Below are 18,939 nucleotides of genomic sequence, written 5' to 3' on the forward strand. Positions count from 1 at the left end.
GTTACAGTTTGCCCTGGCAGATTAAAAATCACCAAGTTTAAAAAGCATATCAAGGAATGGGATGGGGGGGCAGTGAATCACCCTCAGGGAGTCACGGACAGTACTTCTACTTTCCCAGGCTTGAGTCTTATCAGAAAAGACAAGGCCACAAATATACTCTGTGTACTTAAGTATCTCGAAAGAAACAAAGTAACCAATGGAAATAAAAACACTTGAAATGGATAATAAGTGTATATTTGTCACATAGAACAAAAACACCAGTCAAACAGATTTCAAAAACAAAAAAAAAAACAAAATGGAACAGGTACAACAGAAAGTAGCTCTATCAGTTTAAGCAACTACACATGACACAAAAGGAGAAAGGATTACTTTCCTTGCTTCTTTGTTTCAAATCACCAGCAGGCAACTGTGAGCACCCTGAAGTTTAGTTAAGCTTAAACCCTCACACAGTGAACAGGGTCCAACTATTCAGGTCAAAACAACTACAAAAATATGAAAGAATAGCCTTTTGAGCTAAGCTAAAACACCAAGCAGTAGTAGTAAGAAATATTTGTGAATTAAACGCCAAACAGTAGTATCACTCGTCTAGTCAGGATAAAATAGACAAGTCTTTGTGGGTTCTGTTCAAGCAGCTTTATTATGTACAAACACATCATCATGATAGTAGCTTACTGACTTTCAACTTAGATAACTTGTATACAAACTAGCTTCTGCATTCATACATGCTCACTCTCTGGTTGTACTCTCAAAATGGCACTGGGTATAGCAAACGCCTGCTACTTATATGTGCATGTTCAGTCCTTGATATGCTTCTTAAAGATACAGCATATGCACTCTGTTCTACATCGACCCTCTTTGAGAAAACAGATCAAACAATGCTATAAATCTCATCTGGCATGCAAATAGTTCTTTGTCATGCAATTATACAGAACTAGGTACATATATACAGTTATGTCCATGTCGCTATGTATTTCACACTAAGTCTGGAAATACGACCAAATCGTGTGACATAAAACTGAGAATTATACTTAGCAACTGGAACCGTCTCTGCTGAATGTTCAACCTTGGGAATATCTGGAACATCCTCAGGAATGGAAGTAGAGATTAAGACACGTTCTGGGATGGGAACAATGTCTGACTTGCTCTGAAATCTAGAGTCTGTATCACAAAAACAATGCTGCAATAAAGTTTCTGGTACAGGAAGATGTCTGCGATTACTCCTGTACTCCACACCCTCAGACTCTACAAAGTAGTATCTCGGCTTAGTACATATACCTGTAACTTGACCAATCCAGTCGAAGTCTTTCACCGTTTGTATCCTCACTGTCTCTCCTTTTATCAGTGGACAAAGAAATCTGCTCAATTTAGCATAATTGGACTTCTGGCTAGAACGCATCTTGAATAACTGGCCTTTGACGGTTCTGTTGTTCTTAGCTTTAGGCCTCAATAAACTGGAACTAACAGGCAGCGTTGTTCTGGTTTGCCTGGACAGAAGTCTTTGAGCAGGTGAGCCAAGTATAGCATAACAGGGTATGTTTCTGAGATTAAGTAAATTCAAAAAGACATCGGTATTATAACGCTTTGACCTTTCAAGTAATTGCTTTACACTCTGCACTGCACGTTCAGCTAGTCTATTTGACTGTGGATATTCAGGACTGCTAGTAATGTACAAATTCCCATTCTCTTGCAAATTTCTGAAATAACCGACTAGTAAACTGACAACAACCACTATCAGAAATAACTATCTGGACTACCATGGACTGAGAATGACGTTTCAACTTAGTAATAACAGTAGTGAATGTTAGATTAGGTAGTAGATCAATCTCAAACCAATTCGAATAAGGGTCTACCAATACTAAGTAACGCTGATTGTTCCACTCGAAGATATCAGTGGCTACTGTTGACCAAGATAGTTCAGGAACTTGACTTAGCTGAAGTGGTTCTCTTTGCAAATGCGGTTTAGTACTATTGCATGTTGTTGTTGTGTCTTTCGGCTTTTCACGGTTAGGGGTCGCCACAGCGGAACTCTGGTCCGCTAATGATTGGCAGTAGATTTTTACGTACTGAGTTGCCAGCTCGGACGCACAACCTTCAACGAAGGCACGCCCACTCACGCATGTCTCCACACGGAAGACGCTTTAGCTGAGAATCAAACAGGATAACGTCTTACTGTGAGGCGACAACGCTACCGCAGCACCACCATTGCAGTTTTAGTACTATTGCATACTGAACAAGAAAAAAGTCCTCTATTAATGTCTTTCAGTAATGAAGGCCAAAATACTAGTTCTCTCACCCTTCTCTTAGCAGATGCGGGTAGTTAGCTGAAGTGTTTGTGTGGTATGCATCGCTCAGATTATCACTCATCTCTGCATTTAAATTTGATTTGAAGCTCTTTATTTAAGATTTGATCACTTCTATTTTGTATCTTATTCTACTATTACATTTGTTTCAAGTTTTCTGTTCTGTTGGAGTTTTAAGAGTTCTTGGCTAGGGTCAGTTAAAACAAGTTACTACAGAATTCCTTTGCAACTGTGAATAGCATCAGTTAATTAGTGGGGGGAGCTGAGAAACAGCATTGCTCTTTTATTTAGAAATATCTGTAGTTATCTGAAGTGTTTGTGTGGTCTGCATTACTCTGAATATCACTTATCTCGGCATTTAATTTTGATTTGAAGCTCTTTATTTAAGGTTTGGTCATTTCTATTTTGTATCTTGTTCTAGTATTACATTTGTTTTGTTTTAAGTTTTCTGTTCTGTTGGAGTTTTAAGAGTTTTTTTGAGTTGCCTGCCCCTACTCTAAATCTCATTCAGGACACTCCTCCCAGTCCCATCTCATCAGCTTATTCTAATGAGTAGAGAGAGATCATCTGCGAAGGCCCACCCCATTAGTTTCTCAACCTTGAATTATCGTGTTTCATCCCTTCCCACTTAACCCCCCCCCCACAAAAAATTGCACTTTATTCATCTGCTTTTACTGTATTTGTGTTTCATCCTTCTTTATTTTGCTTTTGCTGCTTGTTCTTAAAAGTACTCAATTGCATTTATTCTGCTGCATTTATTACTGCTTATTAGTATAGCTTGATTAAATTGTAACTGTTATTCTAAGCCTTTTGGTTTAAGCAAGGCCATTTGTTTTACATTAAGGTGGCTTGTGGTCTACACTCTTCCAGCAGGAGAGGTAGCTTACTAGTTGGGAATTGCTGGTTGAAGACTTAGAGTCTGTTATTCTAAAAGTTTTAGTTCCGGTTTAAGCACTTGGGCTTCAGGCCAGTTATTTTACATTAAGTAGGTTTGTGGTCTGCACTCTTGTGGGAGGAGAGGGTAGATTCTGCCCTTCTGAGCTGTGAATTTCTGGTTGAAGGCTTATTTTTGCCTGCTTATTTGAACTGTTTATTTCTGAAATTGGTGCGCCTTTTTGCTGTAGCATAAATTAGAATCAGATCTGCTAAATCTAGCTCTGTTTGTATAACTTGAGCACTCATCCAGGCCATCTTTTTTTGGAAAGGGTTCCTCTGCAGGGTCTATATTAGAATAATGAATGTTCTAAATAGCAAACACTCACATGAGCAAAAATACAGGACCTCAAAAAGCTTATTGTGGGGGGGGGGGGCTGTGCACCCCCCCCCCCCGCTAAATATATATTCCAACTCAAAAATCGCATTACAGTGAGGAAAGGGCAAATATTCCAATCTTCACTGTTCTGTGATAAAAAAAAACCTTTGAGGTCCTGCATTTTTGCTCATGTCAGTGTTCCCTATTTAGAACATTCGATATTCTAAAATAGACACCCTCTGCACCCTAGTGGCAACAGTGTGCAGTTAGAACTTGTCTGATTGAAGACTGCTGGAACAGGCTCAATTTTGAACTTTTTTATTGGTTAATTTGTTTCAGTCAGTTTGTTATTGTCTGCTACGGTTATATTTATGGGTGTATCCGTTCTCCTGTGTTAAATCAACCTGAACAGAGTTTAAATATCTTTAGCATAGTCTGGTTACAGGTTTTGCTGTATCCAGATCGGTTTGTGTGATTCCTGTGTTTCCTGCTATGCCATCTTGTGTTGGCCAGGGCCTGCCTGCACTTAGTGGGAGTAAGTGAACTGGTTGGAACTGGTCTGGCATAGGGTGTTGAGCTAAGAGCTCAGGGACAAGGGTTGATTGGTCAGTTCCAGTGTTTCTATTTTACTTTAATTTTTGTGATATTTAAACCCAGCATTTGCACAGGTTTGTGCTTGTTTGCCCACCGTGTACCGCCACTGTGCTGTTTTAACCCTTTGCAAGGTATCTTAGTTGCATTTTTTCCCTTACGAGCACTCCTTTGGAAGTAAGGCCCTCGCCTGCTGCTACTGTATTAATTTTATCCTGCCCTACTCACACCTATAGGTACTCTCCTCAGATAGTACCCACTCTACTACCCCTGACCTCTCTTCCACAGATTCTGATAACCATGGATGGACAATTTCCTATGGTTTCTCCTGCTAGTCTGGTTGATATGGGCATCCCGAGACAGTGTAGCAACTGCTTTATGTACACAGACAACCCTCTACTACTACCACCTAGGAACACAATATGTGAGAATTGCAATTACATTAAGAACCTAGAATCCTTGCTGTCTCAGTCACAAGCCAGTACATCTGGCACTGAGAAGGTTGTCTGCACAAACACTATTAACACCCCACCTCTAACACCACCATCTGTACAACAAACTCCTACATCTGCAGGAGTTCTAAAATCATACCTAAACAAAAGTGAACTCTGAAGCAAAAACACACACGTACATCACAACCCACAGTACCACGCACCACACATAGTACACATGTTTGTGTCTCACAGCCTCTAAGACTCGGCCACAAACCCAACATACTAGTCATAGGAGACTCTACCGTGAGAGACAGATGTGCCCCTCGCCAGGCTAGACAAGGAGAAAGTCACGGTAAGTTGCTTGTTAGATGCTAAAATCTGCCACATCACACATGCACTCAAGTCTCTTAACAACAGGTACTGTTATGACTCTGTCATAGTCCATGTTGGTGTGAATGACTTGAGACGTACATCTCTGGACTATATGAAGAGAGACAAGATTGAGCTCGCTGAATATGTGTCCCAGGCAGGTATGTCCCTAGCCTTAAGCAGCATCCTACCATTACCCAGAATGATGCCTCAATACAAACATAAAATGATTGACTAACAATTGGCTTAGTTTCTGGTGTCATTCCAAGGGGATCCAGTACCTGACAGCCTGGGAGGACATGATTGATAGACCACGATGCTTTGCCAGAGATGGCCTTCATCTGTCTCCCATGGGTTTCAGGCTTCTGGCAAAGGCTCTTGCCTCCCCTACAGTGCCTTTTTTAGGCAAAGTCATGAGCACAAAATTACCAACATGAAAATCTCTTCTAAATGAAATGTAAAGGTCATGCTGCTAAACGCTAGGAGTCTTAGCATAAAACTGCACTCACTGCTAGCATTCCTTGCCCTGGAGGATGCTGACATTTGTGCAGTCACTAAAACCTGGTTCAAAGCTGTGGAGAGCACCCCAGCCTGACCAGGTTACTCATCCTACCATACTTTCAGACCCCAAATGGAGGGCTACAAAGCCAAAGGAGGTGGAGTTTCAATTTTTATCAAAGACATACACACCTCCAGGCTGGTCAAACAGTAGGATGCACAGGAGACACTCCAAGTGCAGTTAACTGTTGACAAACCACCTATTCAAATCATAGCTAGCTACAGATCCTCAACCATAACTCAAAATGCGCATTCCACCTACCTGGACCGACTTGAATCCATCAAGATTCAACCCGCTACCCTGATCCCGGGCAACTTTTCTAGCCCAAACATGAATGCCCACAGGTTCCTCAACTTTGTCAATGCGTTGGATGAGCTGGTTGACACCCCTACGACAGGTGAAAATATTCTATTGGATAAGCTGGTCGACACCCCCTATGGCAGGTGAAAATATTCTAGATCTGGTCCTAACCAACATGAGTAGCCACTGTAGCACCCATACAGTGTCAACCTCCTTGGTAAGATCGGACCATAAAGTAATCACTTTTGAAGTCACCACCTCCCCTGACCCAACTCCCCCTTGTCAGGGTCAAATGAAAAAAATTTTCCAAAGCTGACTGCAATCTCCTCAGAGCAGGTATAACCAGCTTCACAACCACCATCCCTTCAGATGGAACTAGCACTATTGTCCAAGCCTACACCAAAAAAACTATACGAGCACCTACATAGCTGTATGGACTCAGCAATACCTGACAGGACCAAATCATCTTCTTCAAGGAAGAGTAAACCTGTCTAGTGGACAGCAGCAATAAACAAACTCTATAATAAAAGGAAAAAAGTTGCTGTCCAGGACCAAGAAGGAGCAGGTGCCAAGTTGGAAGCAATCTCTCCTTTGTCTGAACAAGCAAATAAGGTCAGTGGTGAAATCCTCTAAGACCAACTTCGAGTCAACATTGGCCACATCCACCAAGGACAATTACAAGGCCTTCACATAGGTCAGCAGTCTCAAAGGTAACACCCAAATCTGCTCTGAACTGGTGGTCAATACCACCACATACACAAATGCCATAGATATAGCAAACCTGCTGGCAGACAGGCTCAATGAAAACTTCACCCCCCTATACCCCCATCAGTAAACCATGACATCCCCAGCACCTGCCCCCCTTCCCCTCATCACCATGGTTCAGTTCCTTAATGCCCTCTCAAAGGCAAAAAAATACAGTCTCCATGGGACCCGATAACATCTCTGGCTGTATCCTACATGAACTCAGACAAGAGCTGTCAGCTCCAAAAGACACTCTATTCAACCAAAGCCTGAGCACCGGCTTCATCCCTGCTGAATAGAGGACAGCCACTGTCATCCCTCTACACAAAAGTTGAGTGTCCACTGACCCAGGCAATTATAGGCCCATCAGCCTAACTAGCCTGATCTGCAAGGCCATGGAATGCATTACCATGGACATTATAAACAAGACACTGGCAACCTACAAACGCGTGACCCCACACAGCTTGTTTTTGTCAAAGGGAGATCATGCCTATTAAACTTGGTCTACTTCTTCAAAACAGTCACCAAAGCCATGGACGAGAGGAAGACCGTGCACACCACCTACCTTGACCTAGCCAAAGCCTTTGACACTATTCCCCACTCAGACATAATAGATAAACTCTCCCAACTAGGCATCAACCCGTATGTTACCAGATGGGTAGCTATCTGGCTCACTGATAGAATCCACTCAGTCAAAGTAAGGGATGCCATCTCTAGTAGTAGTAGACCCATAACAAGTGGTGTACCCCAAGGATCGGTCTTGGGGTCTCTACTGTTTGGGATACACTTTTCTGAGGTGCAAGCCAAAACAACTGATCTATGGCTGACCAAGTCTGCAGATGACTGCAAACTGGGCACTGTCTTAAATTCCCCTAGGAATGTGAACATCCCCAAGAGGGCCTTAATCGCATTAATGATTGGTGCCAGAAGCATGGCCTCAAATTGAATGCCAAGAAATGCATCATTATCCCCTTTGAGAAAAATGGCATCCTCACTAATTATCACAATAATAACAATATACTAAGCATGCAAACAGTCGTGAGGGACTTGGACACCCAGGTTGATAGCAACCTCACTTTTGCCCACCACATTGCCTCTGTTGTATGGAAGGCTTTCTACATGGCTCACCTCATAAATAAGGGTATTTCATCCAGGAACAAGGAGGTCATAACATCCCTGTACTTCTCCCTTATCAGACCCATTATCGAGTACGATGCCCCCTTCGGCATGTACCTTGCCAAGCACATGCAGCAGTTGGAGAGACCACAGAGGTTCCTGACCAGGACAATCCAGGGTCACAAACACCTATACAGATGGGCTAAAAGCCCTGTCACTCTACAGTCTCATAGAGACTGCTCAAAGGTGACCTGTGTCTGGCATACAAGGCCATCTCAGACCCAGCTTTGATGGAGTTGCTCCATATCCATAAGACAAACTCCACTCGAACAACCCACACACAAGGCCTTAACCTGGTCTGTGACATTAACAGAACTTGTTGGCGAGATAAATGTGTCCCCAAGACTGCCCCAAATTGTGGAATAGACTCCATTTCCATGTCAAGCAGAGTACCTCTCTAGCCCTCTTTAAGAGGAACCTGGACGACTGGATGGGAAACAGAAAATACACCCCTGGGATCCCCCCTGTGTCCCTGCTGGACAAGAGAAACAGGTGATGACTTTGAGGGAACATGGGCGAAATTCTTGGCTAGGCTTATAAGGGCCTCAGGGCCAATAGCCTAGTATCATCCTATGAACCTGGGTGACCACGATGCAAAATTTGGATATATTCATGTTGTAAGGAAGCAGGAACAACAATTTTAGGACCTTTGAAAACAATGCCATCTTCCATCAACATCTCATCTCTGTAAGGAATAGGTTTGCACTTCAGGTGGTACACTAGATTGCTTTGACGGCCTTCCAACATTAATCTAGTGGTTGAGCTTTTGTAAAATTGGATCAGTCTTTGTATGGATCTCTCAGCTCATCAAATCTAGTGTTAGAGAAATTACTCAGTGCCATCACGTCAAAGTCAAAATTCCCTGCGTCAAGCTGTTTCGTGGTATTTCTGGGCAATCTGGATAAGGTATCAGCCAGATAAAGAAGTCTGCCTTTTGTATAGATCATTTTGAAGTTGTACTTTTGCAATTTGAGCATCATTCTTTGTAATCTTGCTGGAGCTGAATGCATAGGCTTCTTTAGAATAGTAACTAGAGATTGTTTCTCAGTTTCGATCTGAATAGTTCGACCACAGATATAATCATGAAACTTTGAACATGCAAATACTACTGCCAAATGTTCTTTCTCAAATTGAGCATATTGTACTTCAGTTTGGTTAAGTGTTCTAGATGCACAGGCTACTTGTCTGCCTTCTTGAGGAATAACTGCGCCAAGACCAAATTCTGAAGCATCACAGGGAAGGGTGCCTGGTTTACTGACATCATAGTATCTTAATGTAGTTGGGGTGGCAATTTTCTGCTTAAGGTCTTTAAATGTCTTCTGGTGCTGTTCCAGCCAAGACCATGTAACATTTTTGCACATCAGCTTTCTTAAAGGTGCTGTCAACTCACTGGAGTCTGGTATAAACTTGCCTAAATAATTGACCATGCCTAGGAAACGCTGTAGAGCTTGAATATTATCTGGTGCTGACATCTCAAGAATAGCTGTGGTCGGGTCTGGTCTCAAGTCAGTGCTGGTAAATAAATGACCTACATATGTGACTTTTGGTAGTCTGAATTTACACTTCAGAGGATTGAGCTTTAAGCTCACTTCACATGCTGTGTCTAGAAGTATCTTTAGGTTTCTGTCATGCTCTGCTTCACCACTGCCTCCCAACCAATAAATCATCTACTATTATGGCACAAGGGTAACCTGAAAAAAATTTGCTCCATTGCATGCTGGAAGACTTCACTTGCAGAACTTATTCCAAATGGCATCCTTACGAATCTGCATCTGCCAAACGGGGTACTGAAAGTAGTTGATACTGAGGATTTGCGATCAAGCATCACTTGCCAAAATTAACTTTTTGCATCCAAGACAGAAAAAACAGTGGCATTCAGTATCAGAGCTGCGATCACTTTCACTGTACGCATTGGATGATGTGGTCTCTTCAATGCTTTGTTCAGATCTCTTGGGTCAATACATATTCTGATTTTGTCTGAGCCTTTTTGTGAGCTGCTACCATGGATGACACCCATTCAGTTGGTTCTGTAACCGGACAAATTACACCTTGCTGTACCATTTTATCCAACTGAGCTTTGACTTTATCCTGCATAGCTATCAGAACTTTTCTTGCTGGTCCTCTGGGTCTAACTTCATGGAATGCACAACTGGAATTTTGCCCAACTTGTCATCGTAAACAACAACATACTCTGAGAAAATGGCTTCAGAAAAATTGGAACTAGGATATGCACTTATATGATAAACTTCTTTGGAAAAGAAAGCAGATTCATTCTCAAACTGTCTGAGACCCAATAAGGACTGCACAGGTCTTCGAACTACATAGAATAACAAACTGAAACAGTTCCTAGCCAAATAACAAGAAAGCATTACTGAGCCTTTGGTTTGAATTTCTTCAACTCCATAAGCAATGAGTTTTGCACTACTTGCCACAATGAGTTACTCATTAGTTCTCACTTTAGCAAATGTGTCTGCTGATATAACATTACACTTTGAACCAGTATCTACTTTAAGCTCAGTGGATTTCCCATTGATCTAGACAGTACAAAACACTTTGCTCTTTAACAACAAATTCACTGCATCAACTTTTTCACCAATTACTGATACACCATCTACATAGAAAGTGGAATTGCAGTTTACTTGATCAATTTTTTTTAGAGTGACCCTTCTTTACAACTGTGTGGGGTTTACTTGATTTGCAAAATTTTTGAAAATGATTCCATTTTTTACACTTGTGACATTGCTGACCAAATGCTAAGTATACTCTTTTAGACGCATGATTGGCACCACAATTGTGACAGTTAACAATGGACTTGGGCTTTGCTGACTCATGTTTGTACTGCACAGAGCATGCTCCTTTCTTAGAACTTGCTGGAAAACTATGTGGTTTCGCTGATGAACCAGCAGGGGCTGTGGCTGCCATGTGCTTAGGCCTACTTGTGTGTGCCACGTGTTGCATGCTATCTACATTTGCTCTGGAGCCTGCTGAAACCATGCTCTTGTCACTTGCAAGCATACTTGTGTGTTTTTTCTGTAACTTGATGGATTTGACAAATCTCTATGGCTTTACTCAACAGTAAATCACTGTCGCAAAGCAAAATCTTTCTCACAGCAGCACTATTAATACTACACACAAGCCTGTCTTTTATTAACTCATCTTTTAAGTCACCAAACCAACACATTTCACCCTTGTTTCTCAGGTCAGTAATATAAGCTGCAAAAGTTTTCCCTGGTTTCTGATCCCTTGTGTAAAACAAATGCCTCTCTAATGTAATATTTGTCTGGGGTTTACACATTTCCCTGAATCTGCACTTCAAACACTTGGGGTCTTCCCTTGATTCAGCCTGTACAACATGATGATTTTCACCTTCTCCCTCATATACTGCTGGTGCATACACAAATGAACGCTCCCTTGGCCTCTGACACAGCTTGGTTAAGCAAAATGAATGCCCTGGTGCATGCATCTTTGTCTGAATAAGCTGCTTGTATAAAAATATCGTACTCTTGCTCAAATATTCTCCAGTTCTCTGCAGAATTCTGAACAAATACAAGTGGTAGGGGCTTTTGAAATCTGGCTGCCATATTAACACATACCAGTGAAGGTTTTTGCAAATATGCACTTTCACACACATATACAGGTATGTCAGAAATTTATATCAGTATTTGTAACTTTGCCCAATAGCACAACAAGCCTCTGAATAACTAAACTTTGCAAAATAAGTCTCTCGGGCACTGTAATACTCTTAAAATTGCTGTACTGCTAAAGTAATTTATCATCATTTTAAAAAACATTTCAAATAACTGCACGGTGCAAATGAACTTTGGAGAAGCAGCTCAGAGTCAGAAACATTTCAAAGTAATTCAGTTTGTGAATAAACAGTACATAGCACACTGAATTTTCCCCAAAATGGAGGTACCTTACTAGACAATTCTTTACAGTGCAAGAAACACTCTGTAATGGCGGCGTTTTGCGAATAAACACTCCCAGCACAAGGACCTTTTTGAAATGGCTATACTTTGACTGTACTTCACGAAATAGTTGCACTTTGTACACATATAAACTCTTCAGAATACATGCACAGTAATAAGCACACACTGTAAGCACTTTTACACACTTTGAGATATTTCAAATAACTCTAGTTATGCCCTTGATACAATATGAAGACATAGCTATGCCAAAACACAGCACTTTGCCAAAAAAAACATGTAGTTGTCTGGCTTTATTTATGCTTAATGTGCCCTTTCTGTCCTTATTATATTCGTTTTGCTTGTTTAATCTCTTTTCATGCCCACTGTACTTTTCTTGTGCTCGTTTTACTCTAAACATGTCTGTTTTGCCTCAAACACACTTGTTTTGCTTTTCTGATAATCCTTTCATCAAATATCTTAATCTTAAACATTTCGCTTAGTTAGTAAACCTTTCTGTGCCTCCCGCTTGTTTAATAATGCGGTTTGTGCCCTTGTAATGCTCAGTTTTGTCTTTTTTTATAAAATAAGCTGTTTGTGCAAATTTTCATTACCTTTTGTTCTTTTCCGGCTCTTTTTCATGCTCATTTCTCTCAGTTTACCTTCACTGTCATCTCTGCACCTTGTGGCTCCGAATATCAATCTCTGGAATCCCAGTTCTGACATCACATTGCTTGTCTAGTCAGGATACAATAGAAGAGTCTTCGTGGTTCTGTTCAAACAGCTTTATTATGTACAAACACAAAACGATAGAAGCTTACTGACTTTAACTTAGGTAACTTATACACAAACTAGCTATTGCATTCATACATGCTCACCACCTGGCTGCACTCTCAAAATGGCACAGGGTACAGCAACTGCCTGCTACTTATATGTGCATGTTTAGTCCTTGATATGCTTCTTAAATACATAGCACATGCATGCTGTTTTACAAGTAGTTAAAAAACTTGTTGCAATCAAAATTTCTTCACTTTTGCGAATAAAAGCAACCAATTTTAACTACTTTTTTAACCATTTTTTTAGCAATACCTTCACACTGACAAGCTTACTAAATTTATTGCACAAACTAGCTGCTGTATTTTATAGCCTAGTCTGCCTCCAACCCCCCCACAATGAAAAGCACCCGTAATAGCCTTCTTTTAACCAATCACAATTATATGTTTACTTTTCTATAGAATTAAATAGAACGTTAATTTTTTCTTTGTTTTTGAAATATGTATAAACACAGGATTTATTTCTAGTTTCTTTAAGCACAGCACTTATCTGCCAATCAATACAAGTTTCACCCAATAAAGATTTGTTGTTTTGCTACTAAGAAATGAAGCTATTTTAATCCCAACAAGAAGATTTGTTGTTTTGGTACGAAGAAGGTGACCCTCTTTTATTCACACAAGTGAAGAAATTTTGATTGCAACAGTTGGACAATTTCTTTACAACTGTTTAGTGTTTAATTCACAAACATTTCTTATTACGACTACTGCTTGCTATTTTAGCTTAGCTCAAATAGCTCAAAAGGCTATTCTTTCATATTTATTCTTATCAGAAATAGCACATCTTACTGTGGCCAGACAGGATGACTACATGTCTTTCACCCTTACCCAAGAATGATGACTAGATATTAATAAATTGTTTAGAACTAAATATAGGTAGAATTAAGATGTTTGAAGTAAATTTAATTATTGGTTTAACTTGGCATTTCCCCAGTGTTTAACTCTGGTGAATGTACATCAGAAAGCCTTAAGCTGGAGGTGAAATCTGAAATCTTAAACAGGTTTGAATGTCACTCTTAAACAGGTCTGAGTATCACACTTATAAGGGTCTGCACTACTAGATCACTCAATTACAATCTAAGGAATGCCTCCAAAATTAAGCATGTAATTTGTTTAAATTATCCATTTTAAGAAACATGAATCCATATTAACTTGTCTCTTCTCAACTACAGCAATACCCTTTATATGGGTCTTCTTAAGCTGAGCATCAAATAGCTGTACCTACTTTGGAATACTTTAGCCAGGGTATTGAATTAAGTTTAAATGTACCACCAAAGTCTTCACTAAAGTTTTCCTTAGAACTCACACAGATGATAGTTTGACAGCCATTACCTGTACAGCCAGGATGCAAGTCCATCTTCCATCTACCTAGCAATAGATCATGTAGTAAAGCTTTGGTGCCTTTTGTCAAAATATTCCTATCCAAATTCTTTTTATGCAGATCATAAATAAGACAGTGGCCTTCACTTTGAGGCTAGCTACAACAACAGTATATGACCCTTCTTAACCCATTGCAGAAGAAAAGCTGATACTGCAATATACTTAGTCAATTTTTGTACAATTTGGTCATTCAATCTCCATTAAGTCTATTCCAGAGTGACTCACATGAAACAGATGTCAGCCTCAGACAGTATTCTAACATTCACGAAAACAGCCTAACAGTGACTGTATCCATACTGCATTTGCATTTAACAGATCTCTCCCCATTACTTGGCACAGTCCTAATATTTGATGCACTCATCATATTTTTGTTTAAAAAACATTTTAATTTACATTTTTGCTTACACTAACCTACCTTATTTCCGGCACCTCCGACTCGGATTACACTGTGAGGATTCATGGCAGTGACACAGTCGTTGACCAGCTTATTACCATGGGAGCGAGTGGTGGTGACAATGTGTTTTTCAGCAGGCAGTTCTTTCAGCTGGAATCCAAAGGCTCCAATACCAAGTACTCCCCAGATAGTCCTTCCAAGAACAGCCCCCTTCCCAGCCTAGAGAAAAAAAAAACATTATGAATGACTGGAGAAACAGAAAATGCTAAAAACAACTGGTTGTGCATGTTACTTGTGGCAGTCTTGGGTGAAGTGTTATGTGGCATAACTACTGCAAATCCCATTCTCCCTTCTTCATGTTAACATTATATGTGATCAGTCTGTGTTGTTACTTGCAGGTTTCTTTTTCATGCACACTTAGTGCAAGTACATCACATGTACAGATCTTTTACATCACTGCACAATCCTAACCAAAGACCATGGCCATACAGATTGGATGGCTCCCCTGTTGTAGCAGGAAGTAGCAGTCCACAAAAATCACAAACTGATAGGCCAAAGAAGAACCATAAAGATGATAAAGTGGACTATTGAGGATAAGAAAGAAATTATGTACTGTTCATTTTACGCACAAAGCCCAGAATTTGCAGACACAAGATATACATCCACAAGAAAAACTGTTAGAAGCTTCAAATGAAAATTTTTGTTCATTAATGCAACAGATTTGTGAAAAACAGTATATAGATCAAGAAACTTTGATCTGTTTGGAAAAAGGAGCATCTGAGGAAGTGCAAAAATATAAACAACAAAGCCTAAAGATATTTGATAACTATAAAAAAGAAACATGGACATGGGAAAGAAAGATAAATTTGATATGGTGCAATATTTATGCAAAGGAGAAAGCCAAATTAATCAATATAAAAAAGACAGCCCCAAAGATATTCGAAGAGAAATACAGGCAAAGGCATCCGGATATGGAAAATTTCACAATAAGAAAATAATATCACAAAGAGGCAACATACAAAAGATTAGTAAAGTAGAAGTTTAAAAAAATAGAAGCTGAAATTATGGAGTGCCTGCGATGTGAAGGATTTGGTGTAGAAAGTCCAACACAGATTATATCACAGCATGATGGAGCGAGTCCCCAAAGTAAGGAGAAGCCGGAATATCAGGAGACATCTGAAAAAGAAATATGGACATGGGAAAGAAAGAGAGATTTAATATGGTGTAATATTTGTGCAAAGGAGAAGGCAAAGCTAACCAATACAAAAAGAGCAGCACCAAAGATATTTGAAGATAAATGCAGGCAAAGGAATCCAGATATGGAAAACTTTGCAATACAAAAAATATGGAGACAAAAAGGAAAAGTTGAAAAGGAGATTAGTAATGGAGAAGTTAAAGAAATAGAAACTGAAGTTACGGAGTACCTGCGAAGTGAAAGATTCAGTGTAGAAAATCTCATTCAGAAAGCACCCCAACATGATACCAGTGGAACAGGAAGCAATTGGTCAGGTGCCATATGAAGATGTTTTGGAGCCTTCCACAGGAAACCAGTATAAATGTTCACTTGAAGCTAGACAGCAAGGGAACAGGAAACTGTGGAAACTCTGATGCAGTCAATGTTGTGGGGTGATAGGCCAGCAAGTTCCCATATAACAGAGCAACAGATGGCACAGGATGAAATTAAGGAGAATGTGCCAAAGGCAGATGCCATAGAACTTTTTATAGAATGCCCGCAGGAAACGGAAAACAAGAGATGTGCCCTCAGTTTTCCTTGATTTAGTAAACATAGATAGATGTATATATTAATATCAATGAAAAATAGACTGCAGAAGTTCAATAAAACCAAAAAAGTCAGAAGTTTGATAAAACAAATGAACACAGTAATTAGGACTGTCCATAGAGATCCATGAAATGTAACAGAAGTAAACAGGATTTATTACTGTCCAGCTAAATTAATAACTGATAAAGTCCTACCACAAGAACACAGGGTAGTGAGGGAAACTAAGGGGAGAAATCGAACACCATCATGGAAGTATCGAACAGAGAAAACTATTAAGCAATTAAGGCAAGAAGTGTCACTGTTAGAAGAACATAGAAGAGGGAATAGATCAACAAAAACACTAAGAAAGATAGATGTGATAAAAGCAGTGGGCAGTAGTAGAACAGACCAGGATCTATCATGCACTATCGCAAATAAACTAAAAAGTTCAGCACAGGAAGAAAAACTTAGAAGATACGCAGATAAATATAAAGGAAAAGGAAAAATAAGCAATTTATTGATGAACCAAAAAGGTTTCACGGAGAATTGGGAAACAAAGTAAAAGGAGTTGAAAGACCGTACAAAAAAAGAAGAAAAAGATACATTTTGGAGAAGTATCTATGAAGACCCTGTGGAACATAACAAAGATGTTAAACGGATAGAAGTAAAAGAAAAAGATAAGAAATTTATAGGTACAGGATAAGAAATGGTATGAAGTAACAGCCAGAGAGACTGAAACAAAGTTAAGAAAAGCCTCTAATTGGAAAACTCCAGGCCCCGATGCAGTACCTAACTTTTGGTTAAAAGTATTAACATCTTTGGACGAAGATTTAGCCATGAGTAAGAACTATTTATATGTACACCCCGAACAGACAGCAACATTGCTAACAACAGGAAAAGCAATGTTCTTACTTAAGAGTGAACCTGCAACCTACCCTAAAAATTATAGAACAATAACTTGCGTTCTGACAATGTATAAACTATACACGGGAATTGATGCCGACAGAGTTTATTGTCGTTTAGAAAAAAAATCTATTATGGCAGTAGAACAAAGGGGCAATAAAAGAAAGTCATATGGAACAAAGGATCATTTGCTGCTAAATAAAGTCATAGTGGAGAACTGTAAAAAGGGGAAGAATCTAAGTATGGCATGGATTACTACAAAAAAGCATTTGATAGTATCCCACATTCATGGACAAAAGAGTGTTTAAAAATGTATAAGACACACCCTACACTGATCGACTACATTACAGTGACCATGAAACAGTTGCAGACCACTTTGCAATTAAGCCATGATAAAGGACAAATTATTATCCCAGGGATAAAAATCCAAAGGGGAATATTCCAGGGTGACTCTGTCAATGTTCCTATTCTGCCTTGCCCTTAGTAAAGGAAATACTTCTCATTTTCTCGTTGTCGATGACGAGGAACTGAAAGTGCACAACTGCAGTTTGTCAAAACTTTTTCAGATGATATAAGAATGTCATTTGGTCTTGATAAATGTGCAAAAGCAACCTTTAAAGCAGGAAAAGTGCAGCACCAGGAAAACATAAGTTTGGGGCAAGAATGTGACATAAAAGATCTTGAGCAAGAGGGAATGAACAAATGCAAATAAAACTTAGTAAGAAATAGTTTAGAAAACTTAAATTAATCCTGAAAACAGTGTTGACATCTAGGAACAAAACCCAAGCTATAAACCAATTTGCTCTTCCTGTCCTAACTTACAGTTTTGGAGTGACTGACTGGCTCATCTAATGCCATCATGGAAGTATTGAATACAGAAAACTATAAAGCAATTAAGACAAGAAGTGTCACTTTTAGAAGAGTACAGAAGAGGTAACAGATCAACAAAAATACTAAGAAAGACAGATGTGATAACAGCAATCCGCAGTATTATAACGGATGAGGATTTATCATGCACTATCGCAAATAATAAACTAAAAATATCAGCATAGGCAGAAAAACTTAGATAATACACAGACAAATATAAAAGTACAAAATAAGCAATTTATTGATGATCCAACAAAGCTTTATAGAGACAGGGTAAAAGGAATTGAAAGACCACCAAAAAAAGAAGAAATATATACATTTTGGAGAAATATTTATGAAGATCCTGTGGAACATAACAAAGATACTAAATGGGTAGAAGAAGTAAAAATAAAATAAGAAGTTCAAAGGTACAGGATATGACATGGGATGAAGTAACAGCCAGAGAGATTAGAACAAAGTTAAGAAATGTCTCTAATTGGAAAACCCCAGGCCCAGATGCAGTACCTAACTTCTGGCTAAAATTATTAACATCTTTGCATGAAGGTTTAGCCATGAGTAAGAACTATTTATATGTGCACCCAACAGACACCAGCTTGGCTTAACAGTGAACCTGCAAACTACCCTAAAAACTGTAGACCAATAATGTGCCTTCCAACTATGTATAAACCATACGCTGGAATTGGTACCAACAGAGTTTATAGCCATTTAGAAGAAAACTCAATTACGGCAATAGAACAAAAGGGTAATGGAGCAAAGGATCATTTGTTGTTAAAGTCATAGTGGAGAACTGTAAATAGGGGAAGATTCTAAGTATGGCAAAGGTGGACTATAAAAAAAAGCATTTGACAGTATCTCACATTCATGGATAAAAGCGTGCTTACAAATGTATAAGATACACTGTGCACTAATAAACTACATCACAGCGACCATGAAACAGTGGCAAACCACTCTGCAGTTAAGCCATGATAAAGGACACATTTTTACTCCAGGGATAAAAATCCAAAGGGGGATATTCCAGAGGGACTCTCTGTCACTGCTGCTCTTTTAAAAGCCTTGCCATTAACCCGTTAAGCTGTCTGCCTAACAGATTTGGTCATGGCTGTAATTTGGCTCCCAGAAAGCAACAAACTGTAAAGCCTTCACATCTTCTCTTTGTCAAGGATTTAAAACTGTATA

At 39.4% G+C, this 18,939-nt stretch overlaps 1 protein-coding gene across 1 annotated transcript in view; it reads right to left on the minus strand.

The window, feature by feature from the left end:
- The window catches only part of BPNT1 (3'(2'), 5'-bisphosphate nucleotidase 1), a 561,382-nt gene that overhangs the window by 128,303 nt on the left and 414,140 nt on the right, over positions 1-18,939 (minus strand). Inside the window, exon 7 of the mRNA XM_044061632.1 lies at positions 14,256-14,453. Within this exon, the coding sequence (XP_043917567.1) occupies positions 14,256-14,453 (198 nt within the window). The remainder of the gene's footprint in view (positions 1-14,255; positions 14,454-18,939) is intronic.

This window comes from Protopterus annectens, chromosome 1.part0, assembly GCF_019279795.1.
Source record: "Protopterus annectens isolate FY-2018-M chromosome 1.part0, PAN1.0, whole genome shotgun sequence".
Classification (NCBI taxonomy): domain Eukaryota; kingdom Metazoa; phylum Chordata; order Ceratodontiformes; family Protopteridae; genus Protopterus; species Protopterus annectens.